Source organism: Aethalodelphis obliquidens, unplaced genomic scaffold (assembly GCF_003676395.1).
Source record: "Aethalodelphis obliquidens isolate GAN/ISIS:26980383/991018 unplaced genomic scaffold, ASM367639v1 scaffold11, whole genome shotgun sequence".
Taxonomy (NCBI): domain Eukaryota; kingdom Metazoa; phylum Chordata; class Mammalia; order Artiodactyla; family Delphinidae; genus Aethalodelphis; species Aethalodelphis obliquidens.
This window is the reverse complement of record NW_020837955.1, coordinates 30,842,598-30,858,212: the sequence shown is the minus strand read 5'-3', so window position 1 is coordinate 30,858,212 and position 15,615 is coordinate 30,842,598. Positions and strand designations below refer to the sequence as shown.

At 35.4% G+C, this 15,615-nt stretch overlaps 1 protein-coding gene across 1 annotated transcript in view; it reads right to left on the bottom strand.

The window, feature by feature from the left end:
- The window catches only part of ATRNL1 (attractin like 1), a 678,243-nt gene that overhangs the window by 389,754 nt on the left and 272,874 nt on the right, over nt 1–15,615 (bottom strand). Inside the window, exon 25 of the mRNA XM_027112688.1 lies at nt 6,315–6,376. Within this exon, the coding sequence (XP_026968489.1) occupies nt 6,315–6,376 (62 nt within the window). The remainder of the gene's footprint in view (nt 1–6,314; nt 6,377–15,615) is intronic.

Sequence of the window (15,615 nt, the reverse complement as noted above, 5' to 3'; positions counted from 1 at the left end):
ATATGACCTAGGAATTTCTCTTCTGAGAATATATCCAAAAGAATTGAAAGCAAAATCTTGAATACGTGTTTGTACACTCATGTTCATAGAAGCATTACTTACAATAGCTAAAACATGGAAGCAACTCAGGTGCCCATAAACAGATGAATAGATAAACAAAATGTGGTATATACATACAATGGAATATTACTCAGCCTTAAAAGAAAAGAAATTCTGACATATATCACAACATGGTTGAGGTTTGAGAACATCATGCTAAGTGAAATAAGCCAGTCACAAAAGTACAAAAATTATATGACATCACTTATTATAAGATACCTAGAGTAGTAAAGATCATGCAGACAGAAAGCAGAATGGTGGTTGTCAGTGGCTGGGGAAGAGGAGATAGGGAGTTACTGTTTAATGTGTATAGAGTTGCAGTTTTGCAAGATAAAAAGAGTTCTGGAGATGGATAGTATAAATAGCTGCACAATAATGTAAGTGTACTTAACATCACTGAATTGTTCACTTAAAAATGGTTAAGATGGCAAATTTTATATTATATGTATTTTACCACAATAAAAAAATTGAAGGGAAAACCACAAAAATTCATAAGAAAAATGGAAAATTCTAACTTGTTTGTACTAAAAAACATAACATTAAAGTGGAAAATATTAAGGCAATCCATCACTGTATTCACACTGAGGCCACACTTCCTGAGAGCTGTTCTCAGTCAATGACTGAGCATGGCAGTAATAGTGAGGAAGGCCTAATCCTGAGAGATGCATAACTCCTCTGTTAGAATACAGAGTTTGGCTCGAGGACTCACCATTGGTCTTGTCAAACTTTCAGGCTCTTTCATTCAACTTTCCTTTCTTCCTGCTCTACTTCACGAAGGTCAGATTGGCACCGTGGTCTAAAAGATCCCTCATCTTCTCCCTTGCTCTTTCCCTCACAGGAGTTCCCCCTAATACGTTTACTGCATGGCTAACGCCATTTTGGTCTACTTCTCTGATGACTTGTGGTCTGAGCAATCAGGAGGTAAAATGGGGATCTGAAACTGGCTCACTCACTATTTGGCAGGCTAAAGAGAAACCATCCATGTTGCTAGATGAGACACAGACAGTCCCTGGAAGAAGGCTTCAATTGCTAAAAATTTCACCAGTGGTGACCTGGGGAAAATGCTTTCAAAAGAGAGTGGAGCTGGCTGACTACTGCTATGTTTGTATTGACCCTACAGAGGGATAATGAGAGACTGAAGGCCACTAATAAACATTACAGGCTACATATACGAGCTAGAGAGTCTCTTTTATAGCTTTAAATCAGGCCCTTACCTCTTGACAGTGGAGGAGCCAATATGAATGAGCAGCAGACTGATGATCTAACTGTTAGAACTGCAGAGCTCCAGAGATGATAGACTGCTCAGCCAAAGCAGTCATCTTATGCAAAGACAACGGCCACTGTTGGAAAACTGGAGCTCTTGAAATATGGGATAGGAATACCTAGAATGGACTATCTAGATAGACGTTTCTGAGGATGTTGGTTCTATAACTCCCGTTTCTAGTAATAGACAATAGGGTCACCCCCCGTAAAGGCTGCCACCACCTCCTCTCCTGATTGCTAGACTAATAACTGAATTTAATGACAGAATAATGCATCTTGGCCTGAAAAGAAAGGGAAAAGATTATATACTTGAAAAAGCTGCAAGAATTGGCTAGCATGTACTGGCAGCAGCCAGGAGATCATGTCAGGAATTGGAATTTGGTGGTATTTGATCAAGGGGGGATGGAATGTAAGCCCGGATAAACAAGAATTCATGAATTTTGGTGCAGAGTCTCAGGACCAGGTGATATAATACCCTATGGAGGACTCCAGGGGATGGGGCAAAACTTGATGAGGAAGTGATTCTTATAAGCCTGGAAAAAGCACTGGCCAAGGCAAAGTGAAATGCAAATGCCTGAGTTGCCCCAGAAGATGAAAGAGAAAAGAATAAAAAAGCTGACAGGAGGGAATGTACCGGAATTGATATATTATGTAAGGCCGGTAGATTACTTTCTATGGGACGTACCAGTCACCAAGGCCATGAGAAATTTGCTACTGAAAGGGGCACCAGCTTCACTAAGAAGTTCACTGGTGGCTTTCTTCTGCAGACCAGAGCTGACAACAGGAGAGGCAGTGACAAAGGGAGGTGTTAAGTGATGGGGCCCCAAAGGAAAAAAGATCAAGGGTCAGTGCCTAACTGACAGAATCCAGGGTCTACAATGAGGATAAAGTTCAACAAGACTGGAGGAGCAGACAAGGGTGTTGGCCCACAACGAGCTGTGGGATGATTAATAATGGATGGTATCTATCTCGAGAGGCAAAATAGATGGGCAGCCAACAACGGTGCTATTTAACATTTACTTTTGTTGTAAGTAGGAATGGAGGAACAAAGGCTGAGGGTTGTTGCCAAGAGAAAATCATGATCCTCTGCTCAGCTCCCAGATGAGTTAATTTACAAATCCAGAACCCACTGAATAGGTGGCTGAGTCCATAGAAGAAAAGACATTTTGAAACATCTTGGAAAGTGTATAAAATGATCCCCAAAGGGACCTGTGTATGATCCTTTACAAAGAGCCCTGTGTATATTTGGGTATATACACAGGTATATACACGGGTATGTACACAGTGCAAGAGGAGTAAATAGATATTTTGATTACTATAAGACACAGGGTTAGAGATCACAGAGATACCCAAGGACTAAAATACCATCATGAACCCTTGTTAGACTTGGGGTATCTCCAGGGTCCAGGTAAGAAATTCTGGCTAAATTCTGGATCATAGTGGGCCAACTGTGTCTATGCATCCACCCAGTGATAAGTTCTCTACTTCTCAAGTGTATAATTAGAATTTATGTACAAGGTGATTAGAGTAACCCCTACATTGCATCCCTGGCCTGTGGGGTAAGATCTATCATAGTGGGAAAGATCAAGTGGCAACCTCTGAAAATACCTGCCATCTGGTCAAGATGGTAAATCAAAAACATTATGTAATTCCAGTGGGACAGTGAAAATTAGAACCACCATTAAAAATCTAAATGGTATAGGGGCAGTGGTCCCTGATATATCTCCATTTAATTTACCAGGCTTATTCTTTTAAAATTCAGATTCACACAGACTTACTTTTCCATTTTACATACCAGAAACAAGTATTTATTTTTAAAATAATTCCTTTCAGTTTTCTCATCATTCACTATATTATAGTACACACTCTAAAAACAACATCCTTTAATTCTAGATATGAAAAGACTGAGATTTAAAGATGCTAGGTGACCTACTTAAGATGGCACAGAAAGCTAAGAGCAGAGCCAGGCCATGCCTATAAGTGATCTTCCTAGTACTGACTCAATTATGTTTACCACCAGAACTATGCCCAATATAAAAGTAAAAAACTGACACAAAGTTTATGAACTGGCCTCCATCAAACCATGGCTAAACTGAAAGGCTGACACATTCACCTATGCTACTTCAATAACTCAGAGACAGCAATAGCAGTAATAGCGGCCTGATTGAAGGATGTCCATAAATGCTGACCAGTCTAAAACTCTCTTTTAAAATTTAACAGTGGCTTTATTTAAAAAAATAATAAACTTAAAAGTATTTGTGCATTTTCTTTTCTTAACAAGGAGACAATTAGAAAACTGTCTAATTTACATTTTAATACTGAGAAAAATTTAAATGATAAAAAACCCATTAACTATACTTTATCTCACGTGATGCTTAGAATATTTTATATTACTTTGTCCATGATGACAATATAATAAATAGGATCATCTCTAAGACATGGTACACATTAACACTAGCTTTCTTTTACTTAATAAAAGAGTTATTGAACTTAAACATGCACACAAATTCAAAAGCTTAAAATAAAACCCTAAACATTTAAATAATTTACATATATATTCAGCTTTGTGAATTTTTACACAAAAGTAAACTTTTTAGCATATTAACATCCACATTATTCCGTCAAAAACTTTTATTTTTATGCATTAAATAAGGCTCATTCATTTACAACTTCTAATACTTTTCCAAAAACATTGTAACCTAATTAATAGGCTTAATATCCCTTAATATTCAGAAGTACGAAATCAGAGAACGTTAAATATATTTAAGATGTTTCCTCGGAACTTCCCTGGTGGCGCAGTGGTTAAGAATCTGCCTGCCAATGCAGGGAACACGGGTTCGAGCCCTGGTCCAAGAGGATCCCACATGCCGCAGAGCAACTAAGCCCATGCACCACAACTACTGAGCCTGTGCGCTAGAGCCCGCGAGCCACAACTACTGAGCCCACGTGCCACAACTACTGAAGCCCGCGCACCTAGAGCCTGTGCTCCACAACAAAAGAAGCCACCGCAATGAGCAGCCCGCACACCACAGCGAAGAGTAGTTCCTGCCTGCTGCAACTAGAGAGAAAGCCCGTGCGCAGCAACGAAGACCCAACACAGCCAAAAAAATTAATTTTAAAAAAAGTTGTTTCCTCAAATTTCATTTTTAAGGGACAAATTTAAAGTATGAATAGACTTTGCACATGTTAGTGATAAATATGATTTAGCGTTAAATTCTGGAAATTAATACTTTTTAAGGGACAAATACAAACATGATTGTTTTCAGAGCAAAGTGACCAACATGGCAAGGATTTTGACAACAAGAAGTGAATAAACGAACAGAGAATGTGTAAATTGGAGAAAAGAGTTTAGAAAACCAGAGGGCTGCAAATGGAGATGAGAGAGATTAGACTTGCTATGTATGAGCCCATATGGGTAAATGAGAAGAGCTATTACAGGGAGGCAGGTTTCATCTCAATTATAAAGAACAATTAGTTATCTGAAGATAGAAAATGGTATCTCAAGAGATGGTGTGTTTCCTGTCATTAAAGGTATTCAGGCATAAGTTAGATCAGGGGTTGGGCAAATTATGTCCACAGGCAGAATTCAGCCTAGCAGCTGTTTTTATAATAAAGGTTTATTGGAACATAGCCACTCCGATTTGTTTCCATACTGGCTGAGGCTGCTTTAGCACCACAACAGCAGAGTTGTTTAGATGCAACAGAGACCTTATAGCCCACAAATCTTGAAATATTTACTAACTGGCTCTTTACAGAAAATGTTTGCTAACTTCTGTGGATAAGGTATTAGGATTGTATGGTGTCGTTATAAGATAACCAATAATGGTTACTTTGGTCTTGAGGAAAGTGCTTGGCATATCATCTGTGTCAAGGACTTGGTTTAACAGGTTCTTTGCTGTTCAGCGCAGCCCGGACAACTTGGTGAGTGAAGGTCAAAATTACATGCACTGTTTGTAAAGTTGTGTGCTGTGATGTGGGGCTATGCCTGCCAGAAGGAGGCACAATTGTCTAATTTACACAAAGGCACCTAGTGGACCAGTATAAGCGGTACACATCATAATCATGTTAACAAAAATAACATTCTTTCTAATCCAGATGATCTCAGGTGCCATCACACAGATATTCTACCACTAAAACTCAGCTGCTTCTCCTCGCCCAGTGTTTCTTTATTTACATCCCATGGAAATGAAAATAGATGTTCTACGAAGAGAGCTTTTAGGTTTTGAGAAATGCTACAAACTCCGTCCTCTCTTTTAGAAAGATACACTGCAAATTAACATATTAAAAACTGTGAGAAAAAAAAAAAACTCTGAGAAGTAATGTCAGTTAAAAACAAACCAAAAAAGCCCTATTTAACTTCAGTATACACAGCATTTTCCAAATGTATTTAATTATGTAACACTTTTTAATGAACCTACTGTTAATATCTCAAATAACTAACATTCCAGGAAACTATGCTATATCCTAAGTCATATTTAGTACTTCTAGATTATAAGCTCTCTGAGGGCAGAAAATACATACTTCTTCTCATGCCCTACAGATTTCATCACATTGCTAAGCACATATAATAATTACCTAAGAAATCCAAGAAATAATTGAATTGATATGGATTTCAATGCTAGGAGATGGACCTAATCAATACAGTGAATGCACTGTTAATTTTATTAATTAAAACAGGCTTTAATTACTTATATGACAGGGGAACACAGGGTTATCATCCTCTTTCCACTGAATCAATTAGCTATTAAATAGTACTACAGCAAAATAAACTTGCAAAAGTATATGTCAAGTATGTTTCTTCTGCTCTGTGGTATATATTTAAGTATATAAAACTATTCAAGACACACTGTATCATATTTAAGGTTAAAGAACTGATAAATTACCTAACAGATTGATAGAACATACATCAGAACATAGGTTTAACAAATTCAAAGTCAGTAAAAGCAAATTACCTGAAGAAGGTGACAAAAAACTGCACAAGATCCATGATTGTATTGTGTTGTGAGAATGCAATCTGAAAAATCAAAATAAAAGAAAGTTTGAAACTTACTGAATCTATGCTCTTCTTCAAAGTGGTGATGTATCATGGCATTTGTAAATACAATATTTTTAAATCATCAAGAAATTTGGATCACCATATTATAAATCATATGTGCTGGAATCAAAATTTCATTGAGAACGCCTAATATAACCAACTGCTGATGACCTTTGCACAGGCTATAACATTAAATGGCTTAAGAAAACTATTATATATGGAATCTAAAAAAAATGGTACTGATGAACCTAGTGGCAGGGCAGGAATAAAGACGCAGACGTAGAGAACAGACTTGAGGACACGGGTGGGGGGGGGCGGGGAGGGAACCTGGGATGAAGTGAGAGAGTAGCACTGACATGTATACACTACCAAATGTAAAGTGGATGGCTAGTGGGAAGCTGCTGCATAGCACAGGGAGATCAACTCCATGCTCTGGATGACCTAGAGGGGTGGGATAAGGAGGGTGGGAGGGAGGCTCAAAAGGGAGGGGATACGGGGATATAGGTATACATATAGCTGATTCACTTCGTTGTACAGCAGAAACTAACACAACATTGTAAAGCAATTATGCTCCAATAAAGATGTGAAAAAAAAGAAAACTATTATAAAATTACTTCAGTAATGCATGCTAAGACTTTCACGTGAAATCCTACGCCATATTAAATGTGCCTAAAACATGCAGATGAGTTTCTTCATCTAATAATTATCACATTTTTCTATCAATACAATTGATAATTGCTTGTGTGCTGAAAAACTTAATTTCAACTGTATTAAGGAAACTGAGGGAAATAGTTTTTCTTGTATATTCTTGTCTAGGGAAGCTGCATACAACTATTTTGTTATAAACCCCTGCAAGAATAAAATACATCACCTCAGTTTATATTTTCATGTTAATGAATTTTGAGAGGAGAAATAAATCAATAAGCTAAAATTGTTCTCCACTTTTGTTAACATTATAGAGATCATACTGTAACACGTTTCTTGAGGAAGTATTATATAGTGTACTAGTCAATAATGTAGCATCTGAATAGAGAATATCTATTTAGATACAGAAATAGAGAAAATCCAACTTTTTCACTTGCTAGATGTAAATATTTTAGAAAACTATTTAACCTATTTTTGTCCCATATGTGAATGGCAATAATAAGAGCATCTACCTCATGTGTTAGAGAAAAGACTAACTCAATTAATAGAAATAAAATTATTGCCATAATATCTGGTATATAGTATAATACAGTAAATATTATACTTTTACATCATGTATAAAGGAGCTGGTCAACATAAGTGAATTTTCCCAGATAGCTGAAGCTCAACAATTAAGTTCTTGAAATCTTCTCCTTTAATAATCTTCTATGAAAAATTTTCAAAAACATGTAATACACTTTCCACTTCCAGTGAAAATGGACTAACAAGGACGAGATTTCTCTCTCGTCTTACAGAACTAGAAAACTATACAAAATGTATGGAAAAACCATATTCAGACATTAGACAAAACACAGAGGAGGATATAATTCATGAGTGAAGGAAAAGAAAGGAAATGAGTCTCACAATTGTCCCAGCTTTCAGGGCAAGGAATTGAAATGGCATTCTAAAATAAGAAATATTGTTTCTTACATAAAATAAAGAATTACAGCCAGTCGAGAAAATGGTTAAATTTTTGGTATATACATGAAAGCTTAAATATAATAACATTCATTTCCAAAAAGCTTCTAAGCATTTGAATAATTACAGAGCATTTATACAGACAATGAGGAAAGACAATTGCTGTAGGAGATTGGTTCTAGGTGAAAATGTTTTAAAAGATTTAAGAAAAAACATCTTTTAAAATGGAAAAGATACAGATGAGTTTTCTCTCCAGGTACTGTCCATGAGAGTATCTTAGAAACAGAGCATATCAAACAATATTGTCAACAGTAACTTAAATCCATGGAAAGATGATTCTGAACACAGCAATTGAGAACTGGATAATCTTCAAAAGGATAATTATTTTGAAATCATAGTTAATGAAATTGGTTTAAGATAAATTGGAATAGGAAGGTAACCTTAGACCGTGTTGAGAAATATCTAAATGAAAAAGAAGAAAAAGGACTTCAATAAAGGCTTGAATAAATTAGCAAATGTATGGAAAAGAGAAAAGAAAAAAAAAATAATACATATAACATAAAATAAATTAAAAAATAAAGGAATAAGATAAAGTATATAGAAGCAATTGCACTAAATGTGAACAGTCTGAATCCTCATCAAAAGAGAGAGATTTCCATAGCACATTAAAAAGCATAATTTAGCTTTATGTTTTTTATAGAAAGCACATCTATAGCAGTGACACACTTATATCCAAAATATAAAGTATTGTGGAAAAAAAAAATTGGCTCTTAGAAACAACAACAATGAAGGCATGAAGGATAATATCAATAGCAAAGTGAAATTCAAAATCAAAATCTGGTCAAATAAAATGTATAAGGCACAAAAAATGAATAAAAATAATAAACCTATATGCACCAAAAACACAGGCCAAATAAGTGAAAACACAATGTCTGGACTTATAAGGAGAATTAGATAACATAATTACAGAATAAATTTTAATATGTATATCTCTTTAATAACCTATCTGATAAAGCAGACAAAAATTAATTTATTCAGTCATTCAAATCATGAAGAAATATTCAAAGAAATATTGCTTAAGCAAGCTCTGTTCTAGGAGCTGGTGACAACCTTGTAAATAGGACAAAGTCCCTGGTCTCTTGGAGTTTGCATCCCAATAGCAGGAGGCAAAAAATAACCAGGTAGACTCATAAGTGGATTATCATAATTTTCGACAATGGTAAGTGTTCTGAAGAAAAACAAAGTGATGTGATGCAGTGGAAGGATATGTAGCTAGTTGAGATTAGGCAGTTAGGGGCAGCCTCACTGAAGACATGATATACGAGCTGGACATACAAATAATAAGAGTGGTAAAGCCACACAAAGATCTGTCAGTAGAGGATTCCAGGCTTAGGGAATAGTACACTTAGGCTAGAGCTGTTTGAGAAACTGAAGTCACAAGAGCTGGAGTACTGTGATCTAGGGGCAGAGAAGTTAAAAATAAGTTCAGAGTGACAAGCGGGGGTTAATTCACCTAGGTCCTTGGCATGATAAAAAGTTTGGGACATGTTATAAGGCCTGAGCCATGAAATGACATGATCTAACTCTCAAGAAAAATATCATTCTGGCTGCTGGGTGGGAAAGAGATGATAGAGGAAAGCAGGGACATTCGATTTTCCTAGTTATGACGTGATAGTAGCTTGCACAAGAGTAGTAGCCATGGAGGCAAAACCAAGTTGATGGGCACATAATTTAGAGTGAAAAGTGAGAAGGCTTGGTGAAGATTGGATATGACTCATTTAAAACTTCTAAGAGGATGTTCAGGGCCACCGCATTATTAGAGCTAACAACAACAACAAAAAAGTGAACAATTAAGTAGGAGGAAACCAGGAGAGTATTGTGTCAAGGATGCCAAGGGAAAGGAATCTTGCAAGAGGAAAGTAGTGGCTAGTTTTGTTGGTTGAGTAAGATGAGGATGGGACTATGACCATTACATTTGACAACATCGACTTCGTGGGTAACAAACAAATGCACTTTCAATGAAGGGGTGGGAATGTTAATCTAAACAGAGAACATAAGACGAGTATGTAATGTGAGGCAGTACAGACAGCAACTACAGACTGAACTTCCAGAAAGGTCTGTTAAAAACAGAGCAGAAAGAATCAGGAGCATATAAAATAGGAAAACAAATCTTTTGTTAAATCCACAGAGCATGTAGAAAAGTAGACAGTGTACATTATGCAGAGAAACTACTTAAAAATTCCAAATGGTAGTGACTTTATGTACTATATTATCAGATTAAAATCAAAATTAAAGCTATAATTTTGGATATAATCAAAACAAGTTAACTATTTGGAAATTAAGAAATATAACCTATGAGGCCGAGTTCTAGGTGGACAGTGCCAGTGGTAGCATAGTATTTTAATATCCCTGAGTTTCCACATTAAAAAACAAACTCAGTATCTATCTATCTATCTACCTACCTACCTATCTATGGCAGGTAAGCTGCAGAAAGAAAATACATAGAAAACAATTTCAACAAAGTTAAGTGAAAAATTATCCTCCTCTTGAATGCCGAAACATGAGCAGGTACGGATAAACCACACCACCAGACACATATGGTACCAGGGTCCGTGAGGGAGTAAGAAGAGGGAATCAACAGGAAAATCCAAAAGGCATTCATTGGAACCAGGCAGGCCCACTGAATACAGAAGGTAAAAATGTAAGTGTTTTTGCCTAGTCCAAGAGCATATGAGTGCAAAGGGTCCTTGAGAAGTTCCAAAAGGAGCTAGAACAGCTTGGGCCACATGAATTTTCAAAAGCAACCAGTCAAATCTCTATTCCAGGACAGGCTCCATATTGAGGAAAAACTGTTGGAAGTGAAATCAAAATTGAGCAGAGCGAGAAAATGGAAACAAAGGAAAAAAGTTCCAACTGGGGAGAGGAACAGAGCCAAGACATCTTTAAAAAACAAGTGATACATTTTGGGGGGAGGAAAAAATACATCTATATTCAAATATGGGTCTTGCCACTAATTTCTTTGCATACTGTCAATGCAAATCATTATCATCACTCTGATTCTTTAACCTATAAAGGGTTTTGCATTCCTTCAAGATAAGTTACGCATAAACAGTGGGAACAGCCAACAGTGTTAAAATCAATTTAGACTGGCAAAGTACATGATTCAAGCTGGTACTGCAGAATTTTATTATGGTTTGCTTGCCCTTTCTGGGTCCATACAGCTAAGTAACTTGGGGAAAAAAATCATGTTTTGAGGCAAGTAAGCAAAACATAGACCCAAATGAAAGTATCCACAATGTCTTGCATTTTTCCCAAAGAATATCTGAGTAAATAAAGCAGTCAAGTGAAGGATCTACGAGTTACAATCATGAACGAAAGCACTAAAACATTCTGAAACTTTAATTGTATTATCTATATGTAACTGATCTGTTAATATAATTGTACTCAAGAGTAAACGTAGATGGCACAAGTAGTCTCTATACTTAGCATACCATCTGGGCTCTGGGGACTCAAGCTAAACAGCATTTGATATTGGTTGTTCAAATGGAAAGTCAGCATTACAATGTGTTGTGCAAATCTTTTTAAATGTTTCTCCACCTGAGACTTTCTATAGGAAGTTCCACAGGAGATAGCCTATGGAAGATACTGTTTCAGACAGTCCGTCATCAGGCACAGGCATAAAAATGGAAGGCAGATACAAGGAGATTTGGTCGCATTGGTGAACAAGACCAAGCAAACACTAACTCAAGCAGATTGTCTCTCAATATTCTCTCTCTGGAGTGTCAAGGTATTCATCCATCAAATATTTCACTGAATATCGATTATATTCTGGGCACCATGTCAGGTTCTTGGATATATCAGTGAAAAAAAGATTCTTAGTGGTTGTGGCAGGGTAGACAGAAACAGTAATAACAATTATAAATTATATAGTGTTTTAGAACTTGGTAATTCTAATGAAAAAAAACCATTAAAAGTATCCTATTTTCTATATTAACATATGTGGGATGAGAAATCACTCCTTGGTAACTAAAAACATGCAGAAGTACTGAGAAAAGACAGGAGAAAAAAGCAGGGGTAGCAGAAGGAAATGATACTAGCATTAGTTGCAAATGTATCTGACTATTTTCTCAGCATTTCTCTATCTAGGAAGAGCGTCCAGCAACTCCAGGCCCCTTCCAATGAAACTGAAAGACCTACAGAGACAGGAGTAAGTACAGACAAAGGGAGAGCATTCTAAGTGATACTGGGCAACTGGTCTTCATGTGGCTGGCTCATTCTCATCTAGAGCTCACCTCAAATATCATACTTCTCTAAGACAGTTATATAAAGTAGCTGCCCTTTTCCTTATTCTATACTCTTGTGTAAACCTACTTCTTTTTTATTTCAGTCTGAAATTATCTGATTTATTGGTTGATCATTAGTTAAAATATCTTTCACCATTAAAATGTAAACTCCTTGAGAATAGTAGCCTTGCTCATAATGCCCATGGCACTATTCCAGTACCTAGAACAGTATTTGGTACATAGTACATAGTAAGCATTTAATAAAAATTTGCTGAATAAATGAATAACGATAGCAAAATTCAGCACAAGAGTATTCTTAGGACTTCATATATCCTTATTAAGAGCCGTGAAAGGAAGGAGGTACAGATGTTATTCTGAGAAACATTAAAAAATTATTTATTTATTTGAATTTCTTTTATAAATCAATAATCACAGACTATAAGTACCTTCTAATTTCAGATCATAAAATACTATTTTCCCCTATAAAATTTACATACGTTGTAGAGTTCAGATGGTATGAAAAACATGCATTTCTGTATAAAATGTTTTTGTTTATAATCACAGAAAAAATTTTATAATATTTACCATTTATAATTTTACCTACAATGTAAATAATTGGAAATCAAGGTACCAGAAATGGTTTCTTAATGTGTATTTTTACCTCAATTTCTTAATTTCAACGATAAACATTTTTAACTATGTTGGCTTCTTGGAATTTCTTTCAGAAGGTGACTTAGTTTAGACTACAATCTTCCTGTCCAAAACAGAACGTATTACCTGAAACATTATTTTTTAACCAATGGAGGAGAAAAATGAGATTGCTTCAAAAGAGCGATCACTTGATCAATTAGCTAATTTTATTTAGGAAACAGTGAGACAAGTCGGTAACAACAAATACAACACTACACTCACAGTTTCCCTGAGAGTGCATCTCTAGAGGACACGGGACATTTCTGACTCTAAAATCTCTAACTGTCTAATTAGAAAGATTTCTATTGGCTGGTGCTATGGCTATAAGATGACTCTTTACATCCCCGTGAAAAATATGAAAATTTATTTAAGTCGAATTTAAAGTTAGTTTTAAAACTTTATCCAGAAAAATGCACTTTTGAAATTCTCTTTTCTTTAATGATTTTTTATTCAAGTTATCCAATATCATTTAAAGAAAATTAATCAAAATCAGGAAACCAATGAAAGCTTCACAATATCCTCGTTTTCCCCATGTTTTTAAAGTGCCCCAAATAACCGATAAACTGGCATGCTAAAAATCAGAGTGAGCCAAGACTATAGCAACAGTGATATTTTGTCCATTTGAGCTTAAACGCAAATTCATATTGAAAACACGTCCAAAATCTAAAACCTGATTTAAAGATGTGCTATATTTTTCATTAACATAATGACCAACATTTTGAATTTATGATTTGATGAAAAAGTTGCATTAAGTGTGCTTGGAATAGAGAAGTAGATTAATAGCTTGATATTTACCATAAAATGTCAGATTTTGTAAGAGAGAAAAAAATATTCTTATGATGAAGGACAAATTGGTGTGTTTGTGCAAAATGTCAGATTGCCATAAACTCTGATATAACACTGAGACATAAAAAAGTGAAAATATGAAGGGATATGCTAAAATGATCAAATTCATCTAACAAACTGAAAGTACAAGAGAGGTTCTTCAAACCACTATTTGGATTATAGTCCTTCAAAATGATGACATAAAAGCAGAGGTAAGTAATGGAAGTTAGTCATCTAGTCACATCTCAAAGAAAACTGGGCTATGTTTCAGGCAAGCAGTTCAAAACCATATTAGGTCTTTATCTATTCACTTTTAAAAATAAAGCAGACTGGGGCTTAAATTAACTATTACTGAATAAGATCAACTATGATAATCTATTCAAGGTAAACATAAATTTCCTATAGATATTTAATCTACTGCTTATTGATAATATAATTTGTATCATTCCTGATAAATATTTTTTTTAAATACAGTTAAATGGAAAATGGATGATTTTTAAAAGACAATAAAACCTAAGAGGAACAAATATACTGGCCAATTCTGCATAAATACTACACAAATTACTCTGACTATGAATCCTTGAATATTGTCTATAAAAATTTAATGGGTTTAATTTTTTTTAGAGCAAATAAATGCCTTAATGAAGGCACTCATCACTTTCCTGCTGGTTTAATGCAAAAACTTAACTGGTCTCCCTGTCTTCAACCTCATAACTTTCTGGTCACTCTTTACCCAGCTGACAAAATGCTCTTTTTTTAAAACTGAAGGAGTTTCCCATAATTCCCCTCATCAAAATTCTTCATTTCCCCACTTAAATTTCCTCAGTGTTTTTCCACCACTTTTAGCTTGGCCTCCAACTTCCTTGACATAGCACTAAACGATCTTCAAAATTTGGACCTTGCTTCTCTATGCAGAGCATTGACACTGCAGTCTGATCTCGCTCCATACATTATCAACCTCTGTGCCTTGTTGCGCATAAACCGCTCCCTCCTGCCCTAACCCCTTCTTCTCTGGGGTAACTTCTATCAAAATGATTCATTTCCTGGCAGTTCTAGATCCTGTTTTTTGGCCCACAATTGTATGTCTGTTGCCCCTACCATACACTTTTACCACAGTACTACTGAAAAGAGCTAACATTTATTAAAGTGCTTACTATTGCCCAGGTGCTGTGCTAAGTGCTTTTCATACACTAATTTATTTAATCCTCAGAATAACCCCATAAAATAGGTAATGTCATTATATTCATCTTATAGATGAGGAATTAAAGGTTTATAGATTACCCAGGCAACAAGCAGTGGAGTTAAGATAGAAATCAATGCATTCTGAATCTAGTTCTTAAGTTCTACACTTTTGTACCACCAATTAATCACAGTACCCTGTGATAATTAGCATAGCCATCTTCTCTTTCCATTTGATCTCAAGATATTTGAAGTCAGGCATTACAATGTTCAGCTATACATTCTTAGCAACTAGCAAAGAACCTAGCATTTTTACTTCTATGTGTTTAGTGGATGAATTGCAGTAACTACTGGAGATGTATATCTTAATGTTCTAAATAGAAAGTCTTAAAACAGTTTCATTTTACTAAAGGTCAAGCTGCACAGGAAAACAATTACTTTTACATCAAGATTATGTCAGTTAAAATACATAGAGCTTTCAAACTACATGTCCAGAGAGTACATCTTCTTTAAGTTAAAGGATATTATTTTTTCAAAAACAGTATTGTTATGTGTTAAAAAATGAAACCAAACCTTTAAAATGAAAAGACAAAACTTTGCATTTGTAATGCTACCTGTTCTTGATTATAGTATTAGCAT